This window comes from Leishmania panamensis (genome assembly GCF_000755165.1).
Source record: "Leishmania panamensis strain MHOM/PA/94/PSC-1 chromosome 29 sequence".
In the NCBI taxonomy this organism is placed as follows: Eukaryota; Euglenozoa; class Kinetoplastea; order Trypanosomatida; family Trypanosomatidae; genus Leishmania; species Leishmania panamensis.
In genome coordinates, this window is record NC_025875.1 from 893,910 (window position 1) to 920,881 (window position 26,972).

Sequence of the window (26,972 nt, forward strand, 5' to 3'; positions counted from 1 at the left end):
CCCCGCTGTGTGCCAGCTCGCAGTGACCACAGGCAAGCAGCATTGACAGGCGCACGCAACGGGTTGGTAGCGCGCGTACGCGTGCAGAGTCGTCCGCACGGCCTGCAGTGAGCGGGCACAACCGCGATCACGGCTGCACGCCTCTTCGGCACACCGCCTGTCCAGGCGTCTCCGCCGACACTGGGTGCCCGCAGCCAAGGCCCGAGGACCGGTGGCAGGGCCTTTGCTTCCCCACACGAAGAGCGGGTGCCGGGTCCTGAGGCCACGGTCGGGGGGCTGGCGCCATCAGGGGCATTTTCTGCCGGCAGAGAAGAAAGTACGACAAACGTAGTTGCCGCCAGTTAGGGACGTACGCTCAGACATTGGCCCACATGCGCTCTGGGTGTTGTTGTGCTGTGATTCATTTTTGTGAGATACACGACGGTTCGGGCTTGTTGTAGGGAGACAGACGCCGCGTATATCCATCCGTTGGTCAGCACGTTTTCTGCGTGACTGCGCTCTGAGGTGCCAGAAAGCACGAAAACAGCGTTGACAAAACAACAACAACAAAAAAAGTGGAGAGAGAAAAGCGGAAGAAGAAGATGGGCAGTACGAATGAGTCGTAACGTGAGAACATGCCCGACATGCACGTGGCCAGTACTGGCGACATGCCAAGGGCACACTTCCCTCATCTACCAAACCACATGCACCCTTGTTCTCCTCGCCGTGTAGCTACTTCACTGTCGCTTACCCATCACCCACATCAAAGATGCACACGATCGCACGCACAGAGAGAGAGAGGGACGGAGACGGAGATGAGGAGCTCGGCAGCCATGTGATAGAGGGACGAAATGCTCCTGTTGCTGCCTGTACCGCAATCAGAAGAATGTTGCTGAGGCGGCGAAAAAGAAGAGGAACAGATTTGCAGAGAGACGTTTCGTAGAAATGGCCCTTTGGCAGCGTTACTCCTCGCGTCAAGTCAGAGATTCGACGGTGCACCTGCTTGGGTTCGGAAGAGTAAACACGTGTACGTATTATTTTGCAAGTGCGTGAAGAAAACGAAAAACCCTCCAAAAAGTGAAAAAGGTGGCGGAGGAGGCATAGCAGGAAGAAGCCTTGTGACAAACTGAGGGCGACAAGCCACAGCGAGAGACAAGGGGTGCGCACCCGAGGAACACGTGCAAGTCTCCCGACTACCACGAGCATCTTTGCGCGCACACTCTCCTTTCTTTCGACAACGACGATGACCGAGGAGGCACGTGCCTCACCTCAGCACTACATTGTGCGAAATCATCGGGATTCCTCCCCTCTTCCTCCTCTCTCTCTCTCTGCACGGTATCACGAGAGATGATGCAGTTTCTTTTGCCTTACATGAGACTGTGCCGCCTCATGGTGCAGGCATGCGGTAGTCCCAATTGTTGTGGTGAATCATGATGTAGCGAATGCCAAGTGAAATGTCGATGAGGTCGGCCACACCGGTGAAGTTATTGTGCTGGATGAAGACATACTTGATAGGCTCGGGAAGCTGCGTCAGGTTAACATTGCCTGTAAAGCGATTGTGGCTAATGTCAAAGTACTCCAATTTCTTCGGCAGTTCCGAGAGGTTGAGCTGACCTGTAAACTGATTGGCAGAGAGGTCGAGAAAACGCAAGGTGCGCGGCAGTTCTTGGGTGCGCAGCGTGCCCTGCATCGCGTTGTTGTTGAGATGCAGCGACTCTATCATCTTGGGGAGTTCAGCGAACGCGGCGCCCTCAAGGAGGTTGTGCGATGCATCAATCACCTTCAATTTTGCACAGTTGCGAAGGTCAGGAAGGATGCCTGTCAGGTTGCAGCTCGTGAGGTACAATTCTTCGGGGTTGAGGTCCCGTTCACTGCACACTTTTTGCAGCTGAGACGCGGACAAAGGCGACTTCGGGTCTCCGCTCCCCAGGCCGGACACATCCAGCATTTTTAGCTGCGCGCTTGCAAACCGCAGCATGTCGAAGGTTAGGGCAACACCAGTGAAGCTGATGTTCAGCCGCGATAGAAACGCTGGCGCAGCCTTCAATACTTCTTTGGCTGTGGGATGCACCAGCTGTGTGTGGGAGAGCTCCAGGGAATGGAGGGTGCGAGGCAGGTCGCGGAGATCGACGGTCAAGTTCGGATTGTCGGAAAGGCTCAACACGTGAAGAGACGCTAGCTGGGGTGACGTTGTCGTCACCTCTGCCTTCACAAGAGCACACTGGTTGCATTGTAAAACGTGAAGTTGAGCGAGGCCACCATTTGTAATGGAATTTGCGTCACTTGGAGGGTTTTGAAGTATCGAGTTCGATTGCCACTCGACGTTCGTCGCCAGGAACTCCTCCAGGTTTGCAGGTAAGCTGGAGAGCACAAGTGGCTGTGACAGCCTTGAGTCTGTGATGCGGATCCGCTTCACAGACTTGGGGTACTCGCTCCACTTCACAGTCCCATTGCGCATGTCCTTGATGACGGCCTCTTCGAGAGCGCCAGTCACAGAGTTGCAGCGGTATAGCGCCGATTGGCACATGTCAAAGCCGTCCGTCGTACGCATGAGGGCAGACATCACCTTTATCTGCAGCTCAGGGTCGTCAATCGCGCGCTGCAGAGCCTCCAAAGCCTTCACAGATGCAAAGCGGGCCATGGCATCCATGTTCCTGCCGCCGGGTAAAAAATTGCCTATCTCTAGCGCGCTAACTTCACAACAAAGAGCACAAAAAAGCGCCAGTGTGATGGCAAAGCTGAGCGCCTTGGCCCAACTGCTAAGCCGGCGGTGTCGGGTGGCCGCCCCGCACGCCATCCTCGCAGCTGCGGGGTTCACCTTGAGTGAAGAAAGCATGAATTCGTAGGACACGGAGAAACTCTTGTGTTGTTCTTCTTCCTCCTTTCGCGCCGCTGCAGATGCCAGAGGACTCTCGTCGACACGCACACACACACACACACACACACGCGCGCGTACACACAATGAAGAATGATAGAGGAGGCGTAAAGTTGAGCACGTCACAGATGAATGCACCGACAGACTCTCTCGCACACTACGCACTCAAAACAATGAGGTGAATGCCTACATAAGAAAAAGAAATACGGGTAAGGCGCAGGCTCCAACCACAAAAATGAAAGAGGGGAGCGAAAAGAAGGGGATAGAAACCGCCGCAGCAGCGTGTGAGCATGGCTTGACAGAACCACAGCTTGAAAGTCAACCCTGACGAGGGCAACAAAGTGAGGGTGTGAGCGAGGCCACAACCGCGATCACGGCTGCACGCCTCTTCGGCACACCGCCTGTCCAGGCGTCTCCGCCGACACTGGGTGCCCGCAGCCAAGGACCGAGGCCCGGTGGCAGATGTCTGATGCGTCTGTATAATCAACGGAGAAACAGGCATGCAAAACATGCGAGAAAAATAATATGGTTAGAGAAGAGGAAGAAATGCCTGTGCGTATTGTCTTTCTTCGTTTCGAAGTTTCCTTTAACACCCCTCATGGCGGGGGGATAACACATCAGTGCGCAGCATCCCACCATCTCACTACCCCCACTCTGTGGGAGGCTGCCAGGCAGCCCCTCTTCTCTCCCTGCACGTGCCGAACCACCCTCTGGCTCTGACAGGGTCAGGTGTCTACGACGCAGGGGAGGCCAGACCGATGTATCGCTGCGGATCTCGGCGGTCAGGCCGTGGACGGCGTTGCGTCGGAGCAGCCTGCGACGGCGAGCACGTGTGCGCCATCCGTGTGACGCGCGGAGTGTCAGCGTGGCTCCGGCACATCTCACGCGGCCCTCGTGGTCTACTGGTGTGTGTGGAGAGGGGGAGTGCGTCGAACCACGCCACGGGACGCACCAGGCGGCGGCCAGCGAAACAGTGGTGGGTGGTTGGGTAGGGTGTGAGGCAGGGGCCGTGCTCAGCTAGCTCTGTGGGCGTGCTGCTGCAGCGCGTGCTGAGTGCGGCTTTGCAGGGCGCGATGAGCTTGTGAACAGGGCTGGATGGCTTGGAGTTCAAATCGTGTTCTGCGGCAGAATAAGTGCGTTGGAAAAAAAAGGAAGAAAAAGAATACCCCTTTTTTCTGTCCTCTAACGAACAACGTGAGGACTCCTCTTATAGGCGCGCGTGTTCGTCGATCGATCGGTTGTTGCTGCATGTTACCGTTGCAGCGTTTTTTGACAGTTCGGTGCTGACGTGTGTTTCCTCGTCCATTTTTTTGTTGTTTTGCTGCCACGCTTGATCCCCATTGCTGTTTTTCACGCTGGTAATTCTCTCTCTTCGGAGAGGTAGCGGAGTTCTTCAGATTTTGCCGATGAAGATATTCCTGAGCATGTTCCCCGCACTCTCCAACACAGTCTGGTGGAGGGTCGTCACGTCCAGCGTGGAGCTGAGCAAGTCAGCGAAACCAAAGAAAAGCATCGATATAATGTTGCCCCGTGCGTACTCGAGAGCCCAGCACTCCTCCGGCATGCGGTACTGCTTTGCCGTGCCGCGTGGAAGGATGTGCTGATCTCCTGGGCGGTAAACCTCCTTCTCTGTCACTCCAGGCAGAGCTGCCCACTGCTCGCCGACGAGGATATTGAAGAAGTCCTCAGCCCAGAAGTAGCGACCCGTGTGCCCCTCCGTGCCAACAGAGGAGCCAAAGATAATAAGGTACTCGGAGAAGGAGCAGTGCAGCACCGTCATCGACCCCATTGCCCCGCCGGCGTTGTTCCAGAGCCAGCGGCCTGTGTAGTGAGTAGTTAGCGGGTAGTTCTCCAGCGTCAGGCGAATAGTCTCGTCCGTTATCTGCTTTGCCGTTGCCCTGCCGCCGTTTGCCGCGTTGGCGTTGGCAATGCTCTGCTGTGCGATCTGCTGCAGGCGCGCCGGGTCGTAGACCCAGTTCGATGGTTGATCGACATATTTAAAGAAGGTCATGACGATTGCCATAACGGTGACCAAGACAACGCCGACGGACTTGAAGGACGCCATGTTCTTGTGTCTTTTTTTCAGAGAATATTTCGTTCCGTATGCGTGTATCCGCTATCACCTGGTGGTGGGGAGGGGGGCGCACATGCCAGTAGCGTTTCTCTTTGCGATCCGTGCGGAGCCGCGGCTACAGTGGGAAGAGGCCTCCGGCGAAGAAGCGACTCTCACCGCGGCTGGGAGGGAGAACAGCATACGAAAGAAGAGCACCAAACGCGTGTCTGTGCGTGAGTGTAGAAGACACAAGGGCGGAAGTGACGGGGAATAAATTTCTGAATCAAAAAGGTTTGATTGAGTGAAAGTCGCTAGAGGGCAAGAGGGTGGTGCGGTAAAAAGCGTCAGCGATGTGTATCCGACTGAAGGGGAGGGAATGAGGAGCGGAAAATAAGTAAAGCGGGAGAAGACGAAAGGCGCGCTCCGTACGCGGAGATGATCTATCGAATTCCACGCCGTGTCGTGTTCGCAGATGTGTATGCGAGCGTAGGTAGTGTAGTGAGCACGAAGGCAGTACTTCACACATACCACATCCGAAGTCACTCCCAGATAATGCAGAGACGGAAGAGAGAAAGGGAGACACTAATAAGGTTGAGGAGGGGCAAAAAAAGAAAATAACTGAGGCGTGTAAGGCGGCGAACTGGTCGCGTAGACGACACGTTCTAGCGAGGGCTTGTTTGTCGACGCGACTCTCCAGGCACCATGCGCAAGAGAACGCAACATGCGTGCACACACACACACAGCGCCTGTGGACGAGGAGTGGATAGACAGCGTATGACTGCGCTACCAAATGAGGGGCGTGCGCCTCTGTCTAGTGTCTTCTGGCCGCTTGCATCGTGTGAGGATGTAAGCAGGTGTGCGGCTGACTGTGCTCACTCCTTTGGGCGAAGAAGTTCGCATATGGGAAGAGGGGAAGAGAGAGGTGACGCTTCCTTTGCTCTCACCTCTTGCTCGCTTCGCATTTCTCTTTTTATTATCATTTGCGCTGCTTAATTACGCAACCAACAGACATACACACACGCAGAAAGAGGAGGGGGGAATCGGGGAGGTACACCGATAGAAGAGGAAACACGACGAAGACCAAAAAGAAAACGGCAAAAGAGAAGGTATCACTTACACGTTGAGAGAATCCACAGTTAGTGTGAACGACTGGGCAGCAGAGACAGGGGGGAGGTTGGTAGTTATCCGAGGTGGGAGCGGGACAAGGGGAGGGGTAGGGGAACGACAAAAAAAGGGGTGAGATGTACAGGGAGGTGGCTTCCACACATTCGTTATCTGGAGAGAGAGGGGCAGCTGTCGGAGGAAGAGAAGACGGAGGGAGGACGAGGGCTGTTCGTGTGCATCGTTTTCCTTGTGTTGTTTGCAAACGTGTCTTTCTTGTTTGCTTTCCAAACTACGAAGAAGAGCGAGCACACGCAGACTCCATGGCACGTGTACGCAAACAAACAAACACAACACAGAAACAACAAAGGAAAAGGAGAACACGTGGAACTGAGAGCCATGGGAAGGGGGGAGGGGGGGAGAGAAAGCGCATGTGGGCCCTGGCACAGCACTCGATACCAACAACACATACAGCTGGTGTGTGTGTGTGTGTTCACCCCAAAAAGCAGAAGACACCAAAGCCCAGACGGAGAATGTCCGCGTTCACTTGTCCAAAAAAGCGATGTACAGGGAAGTGGCGTACACAACCACACGCACATAACTAAATACAAAGACGCAATCCAAAGAGAAAAGAGCTCTTCCCCCCCCCCCCAAAAAAAAAAGCAACGATAACGAAAACGGCGAGCAACCAACGATCCGATGATGAGAAGGAAATGCAAGTGCGAAGCAAAGCGACACGCACGCGCACCTACACACTTTGGTAACCGAGAAGGTTTCAGAGGGATACAAGAGCGCAGTCACTGTAGAAGGGCACCAAACACAGAGATTGCGCAACACACAACAGCCTCCCCCTCCCCGGCAACAACGCGAAGGCGGTGGGGAGAAGAAGTCAGGGTTCGAAAAGGATAAAGAATGGTGAAGCAGTTAGGTGTGATTGGAGAGCAGAGAGGAAAGGGGAAAAATGCACAAGACACTACAGAGGAACGAGAAAGCAGGAGGATGATGGAAGAAAAGGGGGAATCAAGATAACATAGGTGTGATGAATGTGTGTGTGTGTGTCACTTTTTCTTCGGCCTTCCAACGCCATTAGACCATCCTCTCCTTTACTACAGACACACACACATGCAAACGGGCATCTCGATCTGGTACTTCTGAAAAGGTAAGAGGAGGAAAGGAAGAAAAAGTGAAACGGGCCTGGTACGTAGTCCATCGTATGAGAGAAAACAACGAGTCACCTCGTCTTCTATGTCTTCCTCTGTTTTCGATTGGCTCTGGAATGTGGTAAACAAACTCCCGAAGAGGAAAGAGAGGAGCACAAAGGGGTATACGCAATAGCCTCGAGGCACAAGCACGCATGTTCAAGTGATGCGCATGTACCCGCACAAACAATGCGAAGCAACACAAACAGAGGGAAAGGGAGGGGAGGGGAGGAGGAAGGGGGGCCAGAGGGTGTGTAGAAGAGTCAGAGCGGAGCGGGACGTGTGTAAAGGCGCAAGCGGTGCGGGAGGAGGAGAAAGGGAACCCGGGAAAGAGCGGAGCGTTCTGCTGGGTGTTGCTGGCATGGCCAAGACAGAAAATTCCTTAAAACGAACACGAAAGGAAATCCTAACAAGAGAGAGAGAGAGAGAAGCAGGGGGGAGAACGTGAAAGGCGAAAAAAGGAGGGGCCAGAGAAAACAGTAACCCCGCACCGGCCAGTAGCCCACTCACGTGAAATAAAGCGAGACGGAACAGCAGCCAAACAACAACAACAAAAAAAAGAACATCAACGAGAGAGATTCCCACAGAGAAAGGGAAGGCGGGAGGGAAGGGAAGGGGAGGGGGGAGGAGGGGGGCAGCGGATAAGTGCACACCGATTAGGTAATGAGAGAGAACAGCATAGCATGAGAAGGGTGCAGCGACACACACACACGCACACCCATAGAGAGAGAGAGAGAGATAAAGGAGGGAATGGGCGGTAGAGAAAATGGGACGAGGGTGGAAAGACTGCCACAAAGGGGGAGAAAACAGGCTAGGCAAGCCGGCAGAGCGGTGGAAGTGGTGGTGAGTGTAGGGAAGAGAAAGAGAAGCGTGGGACGAGCAGCAAGAAAACCGTCTTCTGGACATGTACTACACACATACACATACAGCCACGAGTCCTCAACTGCAACTATGTGAAATCAGCGAAACAAGGAAAGAAGGGAGTGGGGTATTTTCCCTTAATGATAAGAAAGAGAGTCAGCAAGCCTGTGGGCACTCTTCCACAGTTCCCTCTCGCACCGTTCTTCTCCTTTACAGGATGGGACGCATGTGGTGAGGGGTTGGCCGCTCTGTTTTCTTTTTTTTTCAATTCTCTTGTTGTCACACGCCGGCTTCTCCCGCCCTTCTTAGCTTCTCAGCATAAGTACACCTGTCCTTCTCACTCAGGCTCTCTCTTTCCTGCCCTGCGTGTCCAGCTCTCTCAGCACATTGTATACCCCCCCCTTCTGGCGCACCACTCACGGCAAAAAAGGGGGGCAAAGGCCTAATTGATGCTGTAGATAGCACTTAAACAACCGTTGTGGGGGGGGGGGGGGGACGAACGAAGAACGTAGAGAGACAGAGCGACAAGACATTAATGCACCCAGAGGAGTGGTAGCAGAACCGAGAGAAAGAGGAGGTCTCAGCGCGCAAGGGAGAAGACGGGAAAGCAAAAAGGGGGGGGGGTCGAAGTCGGTCAATGCCAAACAACACACTCAAAGGAAGAGGAGAAATACGATGTGGTATTTATCGAGGAGAGAAACGGCACAGCAGCGCCTCCGAGGTAAAAAGATAAGAGAGAGAGCGCGCGCGCGCGAGAGCCAGAAGAAGAAGAAAAAAAAAAACGAAGAGGTTTGTCGACCAGAACCGTCAACAGCCTGTTCCCTCCTCATCCACGTGATGAGAGGCTAATGGACGGAGAAATGGGGCAAGTTTGAAGGGAGCGGCAGTGGCGCTACAATGTCCCTCGACACACAGACACACACTTTGCACTCCTTTGTGAGCAAAATGAAGGGGAACAAGAAAAGTGACGACCGAGTGTGTAGTGGAACGCAGAGACGCAAAGACAGACAACCAGACGTGCCGAAGGAAAAAAAAAAAGAAAAGACGTAAACAGTGAGACTTCCAAAGTGCTTCGTTGTCACTTCCTTTTTTATTTTTTTTTTCCTGATCGCTTGTGTGAGTGTATATGTGCGTGTATGCCTGTCTAGTGGTGTCGGCAGTGCGCCTCTGCGGTATGGAGGCGCCTTTTTAATGTTCTTTGTGAATCAACTGTACAAAGAAAAAAAAGCAACTGTGTGCGACAACTACAGGAGCACGGCGTAGAGGAAAGCGGCAATGTGCAACAACAATAAAGGATGGAGAAAGAAAAGAAAAGACCGGTACAATCCTATAAGACATACACCCGTTGATGCTGTGGTAGCCTGCTGTAGCACAACCTGCTCCGCGCCAGCGATGCAATCTCCCCTCCCTCACACGGATGGAGGCACGAAGACGACACGAGCAGACAAAAAGGGCGAAAAACAAGAAAGAGAGATTCAGGAGAGAAACGTTTAAATAAAAAGGGGGAAAAACGCACACCCAAGAACGAATCAGCTAAAACACGCAATGTCTCTGAGGGTTGCTCCGTGCAGAACTAACGAGTTGGCGCTCTGCACAAACAAGGACAGAAAAAAAAAAACCGCTGGTGTCTGCCATCAGCGCATCCTTCACTTCAGCTGCATCTCGCTCTCTTCCTTTTTGGTCTTACTGCTCCCCCGTTGAGGAAGGGGGACTACGATGCTCACTACCAATATATATGCCAGCTAAGGCATACAGAAGAACATAACCAACCGAGTCAATGACACATGACGGCTAAGGCAGAGAAGCCTCAGTAGAGAAGACCTTTTTTTTTCCAACGCACTTATTCTGCCGCAGAACACGATTTGAACTCCAAGCCATCCAGCCCTGTTCACAAGCTCATCGCGCCCTGCAAAGCCGCACTCAGCACGCGCTGCAGCAGCACGCCCACAGAGCTAGCTGAGCACGGCCTCGACCTCACACCCTACCCAACCACCCACCACTGTTTCGCTGGCCGCCGCCTGGTGCGTCCCGTGGCGTGGCTCGACGCACTCCCCCTCTCCACGCACACCAGTAGACCACGAGGGCCGCGTGAGATGTGCCGGAGCCACGCTGACACTCCGCGCGTCACACGGATGGCGCACACGTGCTCGCCGTCGCAGGCTGCTCCGACGCAACGCCGTCCACGACCTGACCGCCGAGATCCGCAGCGATACATCGGTCTGGCCTCCCCTGCGTCGTAGGCACCTGCCCCTGTCAGAGCCAGAGGGTGGTTCGGCACGGGCAGGGAGAGAAGAGGGGCTGCCTGGCAGCCTCCCACAGAGTGGGGGTAGTGAGATGGTGGGGTGCTGCGCACTGATGTGTTATCTCCCTTCTGTCAAGAGGACATAAGAAGCGCAAAAAAAAAAAAGCGAAAGCGGGGAGAGGGACTGGGAAGGCAAAAGGCGAACGCCTTCTCACACAAACCCCACAACAAAACAGAGTCACAACGCAGGAGGAGGAGAAAGGGATGTACGGAGGTGTACCCGCAGCTGTGAGAAGGCAAGTCAGCGGGTGGCGGGGGTGAAGAAGCACGAACACTTGATGGGAAGCAGCCGGAGGAGAGTAAAAAGTCGTCATTTCAGGCACGTATGAATGAGGGGGCGAAAAGATGATGGATAGAGGGAGGCGAAAGTCGATTAAAAGCACAAAAAAAAGAGAAAACTTGAAAGAGAACGAGAGGATATCACCGCGTGAATGAGGGGTGTTGCAGGAAAGCACGCAAAAAACAAGGGCACGGCTCTCGATAGATAGATAGTGACCAAGAGCGAGCTGTGAGGGAGCGGAGGGCGGTGTATACCCGTGTGGTTGTCGGTGTCTCTGAGCGTTGGGGCGTCCTCGAGGATCACTAACGAGGTAAGAAGGAAGCAGATGGTTGGGAAGAGGCTGAAATAACAGCTCTGACGACGTAATTGTGCGTCTTTCTCTATGGGACAGAGAGAGAGAGCGATCACTTCAGAAAAAGAGAGAGGACATGGTCAGGAGGGAATGGCTGATGATGCTGGAGGAGGGAAAAGTTCACGCACCCGTCTATATCTGTGAAAAGAGACGAGGGGAAAACGTGGGGATAAAGGAAAAAGAGACGTAAGAAACACGAAGACGGGAAAGAAAAATGACGGCAAAGAGATCCAAACATGTGAGGAGATCGGTGGAAAAAGGTGCGAGCACATTGGGGGGGGGGGGAATAAGAGCCAAGTAAAAAAAAAAACAGAGTGATGACAATCATCGTTGAAAGTAATAGAAAGAGAGAGAAAATGGTGTATGAGAGGAAGGAGATGCAAAGTTGCGGACACAACCATGTTCACCGGCGTACACACACACACACACACAAATACAAAGCATCTCTATGCAAAAGGGAGGTAAAACAAACAGAATATCGATTCAAGCACACCCACGCACGCTGACCAAAATCGTTTATTCTCTTTTCGCACAGGTCATTTTTTTCATCTGTTCGTTTCCGCAAACTACGAAAAATACACAAAAAAAGGAGAAAAGCAGAGGGAAGGAGGGAGTCAGGCAGGAAGTCTCCAAGAGGAGCAAGTACGACATGAGGATCAGCGGAAGAGACGATGCTGTGATACAATCAAGCACGACTCCGTTTCTCCTCCTCCACCTTGTCCCCTCAGCAGCTCATACATGCGCCTCTTCAAATGGCGCATGTACACACCTTCCCCATCCCCTAGATGCTTTCCAATGACGTGTGCCCGTACAGAGACTGCCTGCTTCGCCTTTACCTTTTGAATCTCTTTCTCTACAGGTTTCCATGGTCTACTCTCGCTTCAATCCTATCCTCTATTCTTCCTTCCTTTCGTGCCCGTGTATCAACCATGCCAGGCCTCTCTCCTTGCTGGTTGTGTTGTCGGTCTCTCTCCTCCCCTCTAGCGGCGTGGCTTTTTTTCTCTTCCCCCACCTTTCGTCTTCCGTTTTGTATGTTTGCCTTTAACCGATGTTCTCATTCCACTGCTCAGGGCATCCCGTGTGTTTGTTTGTTTGTTTTTCCCGCATGGTGTTGTCGTATGGATTCATCACAGCTTGTGTCAGGTGGTGACTGTGCGGGTGTAGTGGTGGGGGTGCGGAGTCGAAGAACTCTTGCCGGATCACAATCGCCAGAGCAATCGAGTGCCTGGGGAGAGAGAAAGAGTGGAGGAAAGGAGCGCGAGGGAGGAGCAGCGCGCCCATGAAACGGAATCGCCCCGAACCATCAATCGGCGCCGTAGACCTCAGCATACGCGGCCGTGAAGAAGCGGTGGTTCATCGCCTCCATGATGGTAAGACGACGCTCCGGATCGAGGATCAGCAGCCGGGCTACTAGGTCGACCCCTGCATCGCCAAGCAACTCGAGGCTGTGACGGTCGCGCAGAAACGCGCGCAGATGGCGACTGAGGCGTTCTACCTGCATCTGCATGAGTTCCTCCATGGTCACGTTATCGGGGTCCGCCTCCTCATACCGGCTCAACACCTCCGCGTACCGCTCGCAGTAATGGTATTCCCGCATTCGTGGAAAAGTCAAGGGGGTTGGGCGGCAGCCACGTGTGAAGATGTGCCGCAGCTCGTCTGCCTCGTCCTTGCCCTTGAAGAGGACACTGCCCGAAGCCATTTCGATGAGAATGCATCCCAGCGACCACGTGTCTGCAGAGTAGGTGTAGTTTGTGTTCCCAAGAAGCACATCCGGGCTGCGGTACCAAAGCGTGACTGCCTCGTGAACGTACTTCTTGTACGGGATGCCTTCCAGCCGCGAAAGACCAAAGTCGCCGACCTTCAGAGTGTACAACTCGCCAGCCGGCGCGTCTTCCATATGGTGCGATTCATAGCCGTTGGCTCTGTCAATGGCAGAAGAGGACGAGGGCATCGTGATATCAGTTCGCTTCGCGAGCATCAGGTTCTGAGGCTTCAGGTCACGATGGGCAATGTTGTGCGAGTGCAGAAAACCTAGCGCCAAGATGAGCTCTACTGCCCAGCGCCGGAACACCCGCGTCGACATCACATCGCCGAACTTTCCCGAAACACATCGCACAGAGGTTTTCAAGCCACGCATGAAGTGCCACAGATCGCCGCCCTCGCAGTAGTCCATCGCCACGTAGGCGAGCTGTTCATGCGGCCGCAATATTGCGTCCCGAATCCCTATGAGATGCCGTCGTCCACGGCAAATGCGCCGTCTGCGCTGGGCGGACAGCGCGTCGAAGGCGCCGTTGCGCTGCGGACTGGATGAGCATGAAATCGCATCATCCCACTCATCCTCTGCGGCGCCTCCTGAGCAGTAACGGCTCTGGTCCATGAACGAGGAATGACAACTCTCCAGCCCCTGAGTCTTGCATGGCGTCGCCATGGTTGGCCGAAACACGGCACGGCCACAGCGAAAAGCGTCCCGTTCCGCACGGTCTCGGTTGGCAGTCCCAGCGCTCACCTCGTCCAGTACCATGATTTCTCGTAGTGTGGCAACCTGCAGCCCGTCCTCCACACTGGCGTTGTCCATGCGCTTCAGCACCATGCGACTATCTCGACCAGCGGTGTTTCGCAGTCCGCTACGCCCTTTCGAGCCCAGTGCCACAGCAACCCCGCTTATAGAGGAAGGCAAGAAAGATGCGGGCTGAGAGTGCTGCTGAGGAGGCTGCGGTTGAAGCTGATGAGCTGTTGCGTCTGCCAGGTACACTCGACCGTACGCACCCCGCCCAATCTCTTCCCGAAGGGTGTACGTGTATGATGCACTTTTGATTCTGGTGATTTCGCGCTGTTCTGTCGATGGCAGAGGTGGCGATCTGGTCATTCTCTCTGGAGCGCGGCAAGGTGCGGCACCAGCTTCGCCGTCTGCGTCCTTTTCAGGTGGCACAGGGGAGTGCTGGCTATGCGTGGCGGCAGATTCTGCGCGTGTGTAGGTGATGCCGTTGCTGGTCATCTCGTTCTTGGTGCTCCTAGGCCGCATACTACCTTCCCGATTTCGATGCATTCGTGGCATAGGCGTCGCACGGCGGCGATGACCAAAATGGTCACAGGGAGAGAGGCGGGGTTGCTTGACGCTTTAGAAGTTGTCGTTCCCACGTGTTGGGCTTCGCTGCGTTGGGAAAGAGTCGCCTACGGTGTTCTCTCTGGTAACTCTCCCTCAGCCGAAACGCGTAGGGTTTGCACACGCACAAGTAAAGAAATTGTGGGGACCTGTTCTCTCGTCTCTGCTTTCGAGGAAATCCGCAGCGTACCGCTAGGAGCAATAAGTGGAGACGGACGACAGACAAACAGGGAGGGAGAGTACACACGTCACAACACTGGTTGCAAAGCACAGCTATACACCAATAGCGCTCGAGGAAGATGGAAAAAAAAAAGGGAGAGTTCGAAAAATAAAAAGTAGTGAATGAGAAGTGACAGCCACGACGAAAAGGACGGCAGTCGGAGAGGTCAAACCTCCCCCGAAACAAAAGGAGGAAAGAGGGAGGGAGTACAAAGCAAAAGGCAAAGAGCTAACTTAAACGTACAAATCGAACGAAGGGCAAAGAGCAAGCCAAGAGAAACATTTAAAGATCACGTGCACACAAGCCCCCTCCCCCTAACACACACACACACACACACGACCCAAACCCGAAGAGAGAGATGCCCAATAGCAGCAGTAAAAGGAAAATCGGGAGCGCAGGAGGCGCAAGAGCAGGCTGGGCAGAATACGCAATAGTAATGGGCAGTAATGGTTGATAGCAAGTGGGACAGGTGGAAAAAGGGCAAAGAGGAAAAGCAGAATCCGAGCAACGAAAAGTGGAAGGCCACGTGGCAGGCAAAGTCAAGCAAAACAAAACCAAAGCTGCTAAGACACGCACGCAGATAAAAAAAAAAGAGAGAGCGTCGAAAGGGAAAGGGGAGATGAGAGACACAAGGAAAATAAAGAGGGAAACGTCAATCGAGAGAAGAGAGCACGGGGAAGGGAAATGAGGAAACCGAAGTAATCACGAGCCAAGAACGCGGAATGGCACAGAAGGAACGTCAAGAACGGGAAAGGTGAGAGTGGGGTTGACTCAAAGTCGAAGAGAATCACCCTGTTTTTTTTCTTCTTCCGCTGACTGTCACTTTCCTCTGAAACGGGTGTGCGCCTTTTGTTGGTAGTGCTGCCCTTCGCTCTTCCCGGTCTGCTTCCTTCTCGCGTGTCGCTGTTTGGAGGGGTGCTTGAGGGAGGATGGGGCGGGGCGGGGGGGGGTCAAGAACAGAGAATGAGGGGAGGGAGGGAGGGAGGGGGGCAGAACACAGATGAAAGAGAAGAGTGCGAATGTGCGTGAGAGAGAAAGAGCACGAGCAGAAAGCAAACAAAAAAAGAGAGGACACTGGAGGAGAACAAACACATAAACGCACACAAAGAGAAACCCCAAGATACACTCGCTAGGAAAGGAAATCAAAAGAGGGGAAGCTAACGTGCTATCGAGGAGCAGCGATGGCACCTGTTCCTTCGATTCTCTGTGTGTATGGGTGTGTGTCCTGGTATGGGCACGGAGTGAATGCTGCTGCTTTTATTCGCGCGTGGTGTTTTCCTTTTCTTGTCTCGGTGTGGGGGTTGCCGTCGAGACGGATGTAGCCTATTTAAACAGATAAATATATAAATATAAATATATATATATATATATATTTGTATTTATATATAATGGGGCGTACTTGTACGTGCGCAGGTCGATGCGCCGATGAGGGATAGGTAAGAGGACTAGTGCGAGGGTGAAGTATGGTAGTGTGCAGAGAGCCGAAGAGAAAAGGTAGGAGAGCAGACGGACGCCGATGAAAGATTAGAAATACGCCAAGAATGAAAAAGCGAAGGAGGTAACAATTTTCATACGAAATATAAAAGCAGGCAACGCAATAAGGAGACTCGAAAACAAGCGAGTGAACCCACACAACAGCAGCAGCCGAATTAAGGAGTGAGAATGAATGACGACGACAACCGTAATGATTAGTGCGTGCCCTAGCTGGAGACTCTACTGTACATACACACAAACATGAACAAGGCGCAGGAACATGCACCACAACAAGAAGAGCAAGAAGAAGAAAACAATCGAATTACGACAGGAGTACAAAAAGGTGAGAGAGGGTGGAGGGCGAGAAGTTGTGGAAAGAGGAAGAGGCTCAACAACAACAAGACAAGCAAGAGAGCGTGGCGAGGTGATCAAAGAGAGAGGGAGGTGAATAGAAAAGGAGGAGGCGAGAAAAGTCGGCAAAACAACGCCGAGAGGCGGTAAAATGAACAAAAAAAAAGGAATGCTCAAAGAAGGGCTGGTGGTGTCCACAAATAAGCAAACACAGAGAGAGAGAGACTGCGCAATACAGTGAGGATGTAGAGAGAAGGACAATCCGTAAGGAGCGCAATACGGTTCGCAAAAAAAAAATGGCAGAGGAAGCGGGGGAGGAAGAAAAGGAAAATGGAGAGGTAAACGGAGAGAGAACCGAGAAAGGACACGAAAAAACAACAACGGTTGGGGGAAGAGAAGACGAGACAGAGGGTGGCCAACAGCAGGCTAACAATAACAACAACAAAACACGACAAAGAGTGTAGGCCGACGCAATACGGGAGATCAAGAAAGGAGAAGAGGGGTCGAGTGTAGCGAGAGGGGATAAACGATGTCGCACACTCGTGCACACACACACACACACAGTGAAAGGAGGACAAAAAGAGGGACGCGGAGCTACGAAAAGCAGTGGAAGGAGAGCAGCACACTGCGGCTACGTGAGAGAGGGTGCTTGTCTACGAGAGACTAAACCAAGTCAATAAAAAGGAACACTCACTGGCACCCACAGCCACAGCAGCGACAAGTGACCAACACGCCACTATTCCACACAAACAAAGGAAAGGGAGGGGGGAGAAGAGACGGTCACGCTATGAACTCGTACTCACAATGAGAACAAACAGGGTTGTCCTCTAAGTAGGGAAAGTAGAGCTCCAGAGAGCGAAAGAAAAGCGCACACACTCCAAACGGGAGAGCGGGCACGTTTTCCTTCCTCGTTACGATTTCTTCAAAGAAAAATTGTTGCGTTGTCTGGTATTGTTTGGTGTTGCTGTGCGTCTTTCTTTTTTTGGGGGGTTGTTGTTGTTGTTGTTGCTCCGCTTCGTCTTTGGTGCCTACGGTTTTTTTGTGTGTGGGCGGTGGGTGCGCGTGTAAGCAGAAAAGAAGGGCAACGAAGGTGAATAATAATAAAAAAAAAACAGGAAAAACTGGAGAAACTCAACAGCACAGAGAAAAACACAGTCTTTGCCTTGCTGAGAATTTGTAGTGGATGCGCGCGTATGTGCGTGGGAGGGGGAGGGAGGAGGGGGGTGCACAGATTCACAAGGTCTCTTTTCACTCTTAACTAAAGGAAAAGACAACCTAAAACGAAATGCGAGGGCGATAGCGATAGAAGGGCTCAGTAACTCGAACAAGCCTAATACTGCACACAAGAAGTACTTTCAGTTTTCTCTTGCTCACAGTGAGACCATAAGCGTATCGGTGTTGGCTTCTTCAATTATCACAGCTATCTCAAGCTCAGTCTCTCTCTCTCTCAGAGTTTCTTTACAGACTCCGAGACAGAGAGAAACTTGAGCTGCAACGACAACAAACACTGTAGAAAACAAAACAGAAGAGATGTGTGCAGCTTGCCTCTCTTAGCGCACCCTCTTCTTGTGCCTGCGCGTCTGCAAGCCTCAGAACCACAGAGTGTGGGGCGCAGATAATGGCGAACAGGGTCTACGGAGCAGGAGGACCACAGGAGAAAAGAGGGAGAGCTGGAGGGAGAACTACTGACTCTCTGCGTGAAAGTGAGCGACACAGGCAGAAACACACAGACGCACAGGCAGACAGGCGTGCACGGGCAAACGCAAGACAATCCCCCCGAAAAGGAGAGAATTTGACGCAGGCGCCTTTGCTCTTCTCTGCTTCCCCTCACTTCCGCTAAAAGGTGATCAGACAGGCACTAGAGTACAAGAAAAAAAAAACGATGAATGTGTGTTTGTATGGAGATGTAAGACCGCGCTAGACGGCCGAGGAGTGGGGCAAGGGGAAGAGAGGGGTGAAAGGGGAACACGTAGTGATTGGGTGTATGTGTACATGCCAAGGTGATGGGCAATGGGGCGCAGGAGAAAAGACGCGAATAATGGCAAAGGCAAATAGCGATGAGCCGAAGGATGAGGAGAGGCCGAGTATCTTCATTGACGCGTTGGTTGAAAATGCAAGCATCTGCGCGAGAGGGACTGCACGGGGGATACGCCAAAAAGGATGACGTGAACGCAGACGAGATATGAAAAGCGGAGGGAGAGAGACAGGAGTAAGTGCGTCAACTCTACCGCTCTGTCTCTATCCTTACACGCGCTCTCGCTGTAGTGGTGGCGCACGCGATAGACAGAGCTTACCTCTATCCCCTCACCGTCATGCTTTCGCAAAGCAGACCAGCTGCCCTGACGCGGCGTAAGTGACCCCCCACACACACACACACACACACATGCTTCAAGCGTTGTGTCTTTCTTGAAAGGATACTGACGCGCACGCAGCCACAGAATCACCGTCCTCTTCTTGTCATTTTTTGTTTAGTAATTGGAGGGCTTTTTTGAGAAACATGAACACGCGGACGCACGCCTTGTGGAAATGTCAGGGCGATAGTAAGTGAGCGTCGAACTGGGGCGGGAATGGCGTGAGGGCTACACTTGGCTTGCTGCTCTGCAGTTTACTCGGTTTGTCTACCCATACTATCGTGTGCCCCACTCACCCCACTTCTCCCCTTCTCTCCACGCATGACTCCAATTCAACAGGATCGCCTTTCAATTTGAGAAGCAAAAGAAAGCGCAGAGCTAACAAACAGGAAACCTCTCGCAAAGAAAGAGGGGAAAAAAAAAGAAGTGCCCCGAGTCTTCCCCGCTGTAGAGGGAGCGAGCAGCACTGAGAAACGAAAACAATAGGCCTCAGTGCGCACAGAAGGGAAGCGAGGCGCCACAGTCACTCGTGGCGAAAGTGTGAAGGAAAACAGAAATCGAGGACGCAGAGGAAAGATGGAGAGAGCGGGCCTTCGACTGCGCACATCTTCTCGCCGTGTGCCGTTCACGTGGCTGTGGGTGTTTTTTTTTCCCCTCTCCATGAGCATCTATACGGTAGCTGCGTAGAAAACCCATGGCAATTGGCGTCGTGGAGACGCGAGAGGAGGAGGGGGATGAGGGGAGCAGCAGTGAGACCCATGCAAGACTGTGAAGGCGCCGTCACCTTGCCAGCGCGGCCTATACACTACGGTTCGTCACCAATCTCTGTTCATATACGCGTCATCCTTCCACCGACGCAGGGGGGAAGCAAAAGCACAGGCGCAACACACACAACGGAGCGCAGTGAAGGGAATCAGAAAATGGGAGTGGGGGGAGGGGGGAGCAAACAAACAGCAAAAAGGGGGAAGCCCGCCGACAACTACGCAGGCGCGCATGCAGAGAGAAACGCACAAACGTACCACCACAAATCCGCCTTAGTGGCAGGACTCGAATGCAATTTGGCACCGTCGCCCCCCCCCCTCCCCCCTCCTCCTCTCCTCACCTTCCACGCTGCACGACACTACCCTCAGCACACCTCAAGGAGGAAAGGGAGGAGGTGCGAGGCACCACACCAAAAAAAAAACAGAAATCGCCTGGACAGGAGGCGATACGGTGCAGCAGTACGGCGTATATGGGAACTTGGGTGGGTATTTTGCTTGCCCACACGCATCGCCACTGAGCGACGCTACACATTCCACAACACCGGCGCATGTGCGATGCTCGCGCATTGGTAGTGGGATGCGCCGGTTGCAGTTGAAGCACCGTGGCTTCGAGGAAGAGTGAGGTGTATAATGGAACCAGGCGCGTGCTGCTGCGCATGAACTCCGTGAAAGCGGCTGCGCCTTGCACTATCCTTTAACTTTTCTGCCGCCGAAGAAAAGCGCCGCCGCAACCGACATCGTGTCGTATCACAGAAAACACAGCAACAGCGGTGCCTACGCGTGCACCTCCTCACCCGAACGTTTGATGGCCTCAAAGCTGTACGGTTTGCCGTGGATGCGCTCGAAGAGGTCAAGAATGTCACACGCAGCGCCCTCGAAGTGCGTGGCGGCGTCGTAGCTCTTGCTGATAAAGCAGCGACTAGTGCCTCCATCCTCGAGCGGTTCGTACAACTCCGAGACAGAGATAAACGTCTCCAGCGTGGGGCCAATAAGCTTGAGGCCAGCCTCTAGGTCAGCCTTGGGGTTCTCCGGGTGCTCCACCACGGTCCCAATCATCACAATGTACATGCCCTCGGGGCACACCTTGTCCTCTTCACACAGCTGCAGGATGTACACATCGTTCTGACGCCCCAGTTCTGACTGTGGGATGATGATTTGGCACGCGTTGGCGGTTACCTTTAGGTTGGGAATAGGGTGATTCATAATAGCGATGCAGCGCACTGCCTTACCACACAACTTGACACGGTCCGGAAAGTAGGACGGGTCGCCTAGCACCAACTTCGCGAACGCCTTCTGGCCGCCGCTCTCGATGGACTCGAAGACGCCGTTGGTGTCGAAGTTCACCTTATCCACGGGCGTCTGCAGCATATAGGTGCCGCCGTACACAGCAGACAGGCGCGAGAAGGCCTGCGGAAGTTCGCCGCTACCATAGAGTGGGTACACGTACGGGGAGCGGCAGTACATCCGGAAGGAGTCCTCGTACAGCTTGCACCGCATCACAGTTTCGAGGGCTGGTTTGTGCAGGTAGCCTTCGTTGTTCTGCAGCGCCATGGCATGCCCAACAAAGGTAATGGTGTCGCTGCCAAGGTCGAACTCCTTGAAGAGCTGCTGCATCGTCATGGTGCGCAGGTTGTAGCCTTTGTAGGTGCGGCTGTCCGTCACCTTGTAGCTGGACACGTACTGGAGGAAGCTGCGCAGGCGGCGCTTCTCGAAGAAGCCCATCAGTGGTGAAGACAGCGCCTCCACCTCCGTCGCCGGGACCTTGGCGATTTTGCCATCCTTCACCACGAAGGAGCAGTCGAGCAACATAAACTCCATGTTGTAGCGATCCACGACGGTGGCGCGCAGGATCTTGACGAGCTCACCAGCGCACATCAGCACCTTCGGGATCAGGTCAACGTTGTAGAGATGGCTGCGGCCCATCGAAGCCGGCGGCGGCCCCTTGTTGAACTTCTGGTAGAGCTGCTCCAAGTTGAGCGAGGCGCTCTCACCCCCGTAGTACGGGTTGCGGTCCACGTGCAGCACCTTGTAGCCGTTCACGGACAGCAGGCCGGAGAGAACGCACTCCACCAGGCCCGTCCCGCACACAATCGCGTCATACTTCTCCTCCATGGTGGTGGGAGGTTTCTTGGTATACGTGTAGGTGTGTGGGTGTGGGTGTAAAGCAACGCACGTGGCAAGACAGAGTGACGCAGTTTTGCGCAGAAATGAAAAAAGCGTGCACGTGTGCGCGGGGTGGGTATGACTAAGGCAGAGAAGAGTGGCTGCAATCCGTAGAATGAAGGACAAGAGGGGCAAGAGAGAAAAAGAGAGAGGAGAGAGAGAGAGACAGAGGTAGAGGGGACGAGGGAACAAGTTGACAGCAGGCAAAGTGGTAAAGAGGAGGCAAGAAGAACATGAACGTGAAGGAAACAATGCCGCAAGTGTGTACGTACACGACACACACACACGCGCGCGCGCATATGATAGAAAGAAGGCGTGGTAGATCGGCTTCCAGCAGTGCCCACCAGGGGGAGGGGAGGGGGGGGAGCGCGTCCGCACCCGCCACGCTGTCCTGTAAACTGCGCGGTGTGGGGTGATGGCGGGAGGGGAAGGGACAGAGAGAAGGAACGGACCGCCTGTGGTGGTGAGAAGAACTAAGACGAGAGGGGTGGGTAGGCCAGTGGTCACACGGGAGCATAAGCAAGCGCACGAGCATAGAGAGGGGAGCAACCGCCCGGCAGAGAGAGCGCTCCGAAATAAAGCACACATCGCTACCAAAGAGAGACACTAGAGAGAAGCGGGAGATAGCATGACTGCCTCTCTCTTCCTGTGGGTGGGTGGGTGTGCACCTTTCGCCGTTCCTCGTCGAGCGATTAGCCAGAGCCTGCTTGCTGAGTGAGCACGCCCGTCGGATGCTCCCTTGCTGCTTCCGCATTACTGGATAGAGGCCCGGTTACAGTCCTTTCCTTTTTCCCCATGAGGCGCCGCGGACGCGAGAAGTCGGGCACCACGACAGTCCGCGACACAGCAGAAGGTGCGCACGAGGGGTTGCGCTCTACCGCCGTGCGATGGCTGCGGCCCATCACGTGCTCAGCCATGCGATGCCACCCAATCACGCAGTCACAGCAGTAGCAGTAGTTCAAAACTGGCGGGAGCCGCAGGCGGCGGGTAGCCTCGTCCGACTGCATCTGGGCAGCAAGAACTTCCTGACGACGGGAGGCATCCTTGCGACGCGCAGCGTCGCGCCGGCTACGGAGCTCGTCAAGGGCTCCGCTGTTAGTTGTGAACTGCGCATCAACGTACTTGAGAAGACATCGGGAGTCTACAAACTTCTTCATGGCGTCCGCGAGCGTCTTCGAGGTGAATGCAGCCTCGGCGGCGTAGCCCATGGCCCGCAGACACTGCTCCACTGCCATGCTGGTTGCCTCCAACGTGCTGACACAGTTCTCGCGGGTGCGCTTGCGCAGCGCCTGAAAGAGGGACTCGTAGTCCTCGGCAATCTCGAGTGAAACGCGAGGAATCAAACGAGTGATGTGGCGGTTCAGCGAGAGCGCCTGGCCCCACGTGCTGTCGAGAAGGATGAGGTGCACCTTACGTTGCAAATGTGAACGGCTCCCTGCGTCGGCTAGCGGTGACACGGGGTGCACTGCCGTACCCTCGCTGCTGTTCTCCGTTGCTGGAGCAGTTGTGCGTGGAAACGTGTAGGCCATGTTGACACCATCACCACCATTGCTGTCGACCTCTCCTTTAGGAGTGCAGCCGTCGTCCCTTCTCCTCCCCTCACCGCATCCGTCATCCAGCTGGGAACGGTAGAGATGCTTTTCGCGAATGTAGTCATAGATGGCGATGGCGTCCGAAGACGGGTACAGCGAGACGTGATAGACGCTCGCTGGCTCCTCGGTTGCGCACGCTGCCTGACGGTGTTCCACTGGCGCAAGCTGTTGCAGGTATGCATCGTCGTTGGCGAGCCCCCAGACGCGCAAGGGCGCGCCCAGGAGGTAGGCAGCAATATGGCCCGAGTTCGTGCTGCGCATTAACTCCTCGCTGTGCAGCAGCATAGTCACCTCCACATGCTGGTCTAGCACATCGGCAGGCAGTGTGGCACGGTATGCGTCGAGCTCGGTGCACATGCACACGCTGCGAGGAAACCAGCACCACAAACAAAGATCGCGCTGATGGGCGCGCCAAAGCGCGACAGAGAGTCGTCGCAGCACCGTCATGGCATGACGCTTCTCAGGCTTCGCACTGGCAAGAAACGCCTTCCACTCCACCGATTCCTCAAGAGAGAGGTAGATTGTGGGCAGTTCTGCGGGCCGGCCGCTGGTGCCAACCGCTGAATCATCGCTGATAGTAATGTGGCCATCATCAGACTCTACTGGACGGGAGGTGGTCGCGGCCCACTGCATCGCCTGTACCGCCGCAATGGTCGGCTTGCGCTTGTTGATGTGTATGTTTCGGCGCCGCACACTCTCCAGGTGACGAGCCACCTCCTCCTTCACCTTGCTCAAGTGCTGAGCAATGCGAGCCGCTTCCTCGCTGGTGCGAGACGGCATCGTGGCGCGCGAGGCACCATAGTGCTGCAGCCCCACGCACTCAAGCAAGCGCAGCATCGAGAACTTGTAGGGGTTCGAGATGGCCCTACATGAGGAGGTCAGCGGCTCGCCGAGCTGTTGCGCAGCCGCAGATGCGGTGGATGAAGGTCTAACCATTACGAGTCAGCGGAAAAGCGTGTTACTGGTCTGAGTGCGCTGGTATCATGCGTTGCGGATGGCAGCCACAGGCGGGCTGCATTCTCCGATCTGCGTACAGTACCTTTGATATCTCAATGTGTCGGGGCGTGTGTGATGGTGGTGGTGGTGGGGAGGGGGGTATTGTTGTTTTCTCACATGCTTGGGTTCGCGCCGGTCCACGTACGGAGCAGGGATGGTAGAATGAGGGAAATCAACGAAAGTCGAGGAAGCGGTAACGTCTGTCGTTGCGCAGGAGAGCGGAAGACATACGCAAGCACACACAAGGTGTAACTGCTGACCAGCCAGCGACCACAACAGATCGCAGCGCACATGTACTGTCAAGTGTACGACGTTAATCAGAGTTCTTTACAGTGCTCACATACACAAGATGGGAAATCCGCATCACAACTGGGACTGGGAGCTTGGCAGAATGCAGGCGCCTCGCCAGAGATGCCTAGTCGGTGTCTGAATGCCTGCGCACACTATGGAGCGCTTGAAAGAGGCCTCTGCCTCACCACTAAGTCTGTTTACGACACGTCTTGGCGCTACTCTTCACCTCTCTGCATGCGCATGTCCTCCTCTTTCTTTTCTTAGCCTCTGTGCTTCTAGTGCCCCTCCGGGCGGACTTGCCGACAATCAGGTGGATACGCACACGTACACTCGCCAGAAAAGCGAGCAGGTGCATGGGGGAGGAGGAAGAAAGGGGGAGTCGCAGCGTAAGGCGACAGATGCGTCCGTTAGTCTGCTAGAGCCATACGAGCGAGAAAAAAAGAAGGAAGAGGAAGACACAGAGGCGCGTGAGACGTGGTGTCAGACCAAGGGGAACAAAATAAGACAAGGTGAGGGGAGGGGGTGGGAGAGAGGGAAAAGGAGGTCGAGACAGACAGCGCCAACAGCGATCACCACTACGCCTGTGACAACAGAAGAGCGACGAAAAAAAAATTTTCTTTTAAAAGAGCCAAAACCAATCTGTGAACAAGAGCCGCTCGTCGGCAGTTCTTCTCTCATGCAAGCATACCCCCCCCCGCCACCACATACACACACACACACATACACATACAGGCGCGTGCAGTGTCAGACTCAACGCACCTCCCTCTCTTGCTATCATCGCTCCTTTTTCCGCGTTTCATTGCAGGAGTTCTGTCACACCCTTTCCGTGGCATGCGGGGCATAGACTTCTTTTTCTAAGCCGCCCGCGTGTGAGACGCGCCGCAAGTGAGGCTTCCCACTCATGCCCACACCCAGCGCAGAGCCACCACACCTTCGTTCTTGTGTCAGTCGGCGACAGTTGCTCTATGCGGAGATCGCCGTTCTTTAGCGGATGCCACTCCTGCAGCACCACGCTCTCCTCGGAGGCGAGCTCACCCGCCGACTGAGAGCGCAGCAGCGCGCACGACGAGCAGCGGACCTTGTCCAGGGCCCGGTCCTTCACGCGAGCGGCATAGCTTTCACGACACATTGGACATCTCCAAAAGACACTCTGCTTACTGTCAGCAGCGATCTCCTCGGGCTTGAGAAATGGGTTGTTGCGGTTGTAGTCCCACAGCTGGAGCAGGTCAGGCCGCATCTTCGCCAGCGTCGACGTCCGGTTTGCAGCGCACTGCGGGCATCCGTTCTTGAGTATGCATCGCACAAAAACACCGCTACGCCAGACGTTATTGCAGGTGGAGCAGCGCCACGCTGCGACCACCGCCGAGTCCGTCATGACTTCACTCACGGGAGTTGTGTTCGCACCGTCGCCTGCAGCGGCGTATTCGGCCGCCAATTCGGGAAACGCGAGGGCCAAGTAGCGGTTTGCCATCTCTTCATCAACGACCGCCGAGTCTGCGGTCCGCTGCAGGAGCTCTGCTGGCAAAGAAGCCGTGCTAGTCGCATCAGCGTCGCCAGCGTCCGTGTCCGCAGCCGATGCCGTGAGACTACGGCGTCGCAATCGCCGAGTCAGAGCCGCACCGTCGTATTCCTCCGCCTGGGAAACGCCGTCTAAACACGTTTCGGTGCCCTTGCGGCTACGTCGCTCGCCATGATCCCTCTCAAGCTCATCACTGCCACCAAACTCGTCGTGCAGAGTGGCAACGACGGGGTCCTCTGTGGGCGGCTCTGAAAACTCATCGCTGCCACCGTTACCGATGTCATCCATTTCGTCCGCGTCATCACGCGCTTCTGTGGCTGCGAGTCTTGGGACACTGTCGCGGCCACGCATTGCGCGAAGGCTCGCGCGCTTCCATCGTGCTGACGGAGATGGGCACAGACCCTCGCTTTCTCCCTCACTCTCTTTGTCCACTGACTCCGCTGCCTCATCTCGTGAAGAGTTGCCTCGATCGAAAAACGCGGCAGTTTCGTCCACCTGCTTGCTTGTGACCAAAGAGCTACGTAACGGGGTTGAGCTGTGCCGGGCGGACATGGAGACTGGCTGCGCTCGCCGCGACGACGATGTTGCAGCCTTACCGCCAGCCGCGCCTGAGTCCGCCTTTGCCTTAGCTGCGCCTCGTGTACCTCTCGCCTGACCGGCGCGGCCCTTCGCGGACCCGTAGCGGCGAGCTTGCAGAAACGCAGTCGAGCCACCATCCGTGATGATCGTCTGAGATCCGCGCGTCATCGAGGAGGTGCCACGCCTCTTCGACAGAGATGCAGGTGAGGAGATGACAGTGGCACATGGCAGAAAAGACGTGGACAGGTACTGCACGACGCAGTTCGCCGAAGCCCTTCGTACGACAGTGGAAGAGGGCCACATGGCTTACGTGCGAGTCCGTACCTAGTTCTCTGTGTCGCTGGTTCAAGTGCTTCAATGCAACCGTGCCGAGCGCTTTAGGGCCGTTGAAGCAGCCAGAACATAAAGATGAAGGTTGAGGGGCGACGAGCTGTGCGTTGTCCACGTGGCCTTGCCCTCCTAGAGTCAAAGGCAGCAGAACAGAAAAAAAAAGGAGCCAGGTAGCGGCAACAGCAGAAATATCACGAGCACCAGTACCCCTTCCTTGCATTTTTTGTGTCTGGTCAACATG

General features: G+C 54.6%; 6 protein-coding genes across 6 annotated transcripts, besides 4 other annotated features; all 6 read right to left on the minus strand.

The window, feature by feature from the left end:
* Window positions 1–234: a repeat region.
* A 1,132-nt stretch (window positions 235–1,366) lies between these two features.
* On the minus strand, window positions 1,367–2,815 carry LPMP_292160 (hypothetical protein; the record flags this gene model as incomplete). Its single annotated transcript, XM_010702518.1, has 1 exon — window positions 1,367–2,815. The coding sequence occupies one exon, from the start codon at window positions 2,813–2,815 to the stop codon at window positions 1,367–1,369; it is 1,449 nt and encodes a 482-aa protein (XP_010700820.1).
* Window positions 2,816–3,203: 388 nt separating this feature from the next.
* Window positions 3,204–3,316: a repeat region.
* Window positions 3,317–3,447: 131 nt separating this feature from the next.
* Window positions 3,448–4,002: a repeat region.
* Window positions 4,003–4,247: 245 nt separating this feature from the next.
* LPMP_292170 (C-8 sterol isomerase-like protein) lies at window positions 4,248–4,919 on the minus strand (the record flags this gene model as incomplete). Its single annotated transcript, XM_010702519.1, has 1 exon — window positions 4,248–4,919. The coding sequence occupies one exon, from the start codon at window positions 4,917–4,919 to the stop codon at window positions 4,248–4,250; it is 672 nt and encodes a 223-aa protein (XP_010700821.1).
* A 4,971-nt stretch (window positions 4,920–9,890) lies between these two features.
* Window positions 9,891–10,437: a repeat region.
* A 1,868-nt stretch (window positions 10,438–12,305) lies between these two features.
* On the minus strand, window positions 12,306–13,430 carry LPMP_292180 (protein kinase, putative; the record flags this gene model as incomplete). Its single annotated transcript, XM_010702520.1, has 1 exon — window positions 12,306–13,430. One exon carries the CDS (start codon window positions 13,428–13,430, stop codon window positions 12,306–12,308), a length of 1,125 nt encoding a protein of 374 aa, XP_010700822.1.
* A 6,605-nt stretch (window positions 13,431–20,035) lies between these two features.
* Window positions 20,036–21,373, minus strand: LPMP_292190 (rab-GDP dissociation inhibitor, putative; the record flags this gene model as incomplete). The annotated part of the gene is made up of 1 exon (XM_010702521.1): window positions 20,036–21,373. The coding sequence occupies one exon, from the start codon at window positions 21,371–21,373 to the stop codon at window positions 20,036–20,038; it is 1,338 nt and encodes a 445-aa protein (XP_010700823.1).
* Window positions 21,374–22,116: 743 nt separating this feature from the next.
* On the minus strand, window positions 22,117–23,952 carry LPMP_292200 (hypothetical protein; the record flags this gene model as incomplete). The annotated part of the gene is made up of 1 exon (XM_010702522.1): window positions 22,117–23,952. The coding sequence occupies one exon, from the start codon at window positions 23,950–23,952 to the stop codon at window positions 22,117–22,119; it is 1,836 nt and encodes a 611-aa protein (XP_010700824.1).
* A 1,147-nt stretch (window positions 23,953–25,099) lies between these two features.
* Window positions 25,100–26,374, minus strand: LPMP_292210 (hypothetical protein; the record flags this gene model as incomplete). Its single annotated transcript, XM_010702523.1, has 1 exon — window positions 25,100–26,374. One exon carries the CDS (start codon window positions 26,372–26,374, stop codon window positions 25,100–25,102), a length of 1,275 nt encoding a protein of 424 aa, XP_010700825.1.
* Between the last annotated feature and the right edge of the window lie 598 nt (window positions 26,375–26,972).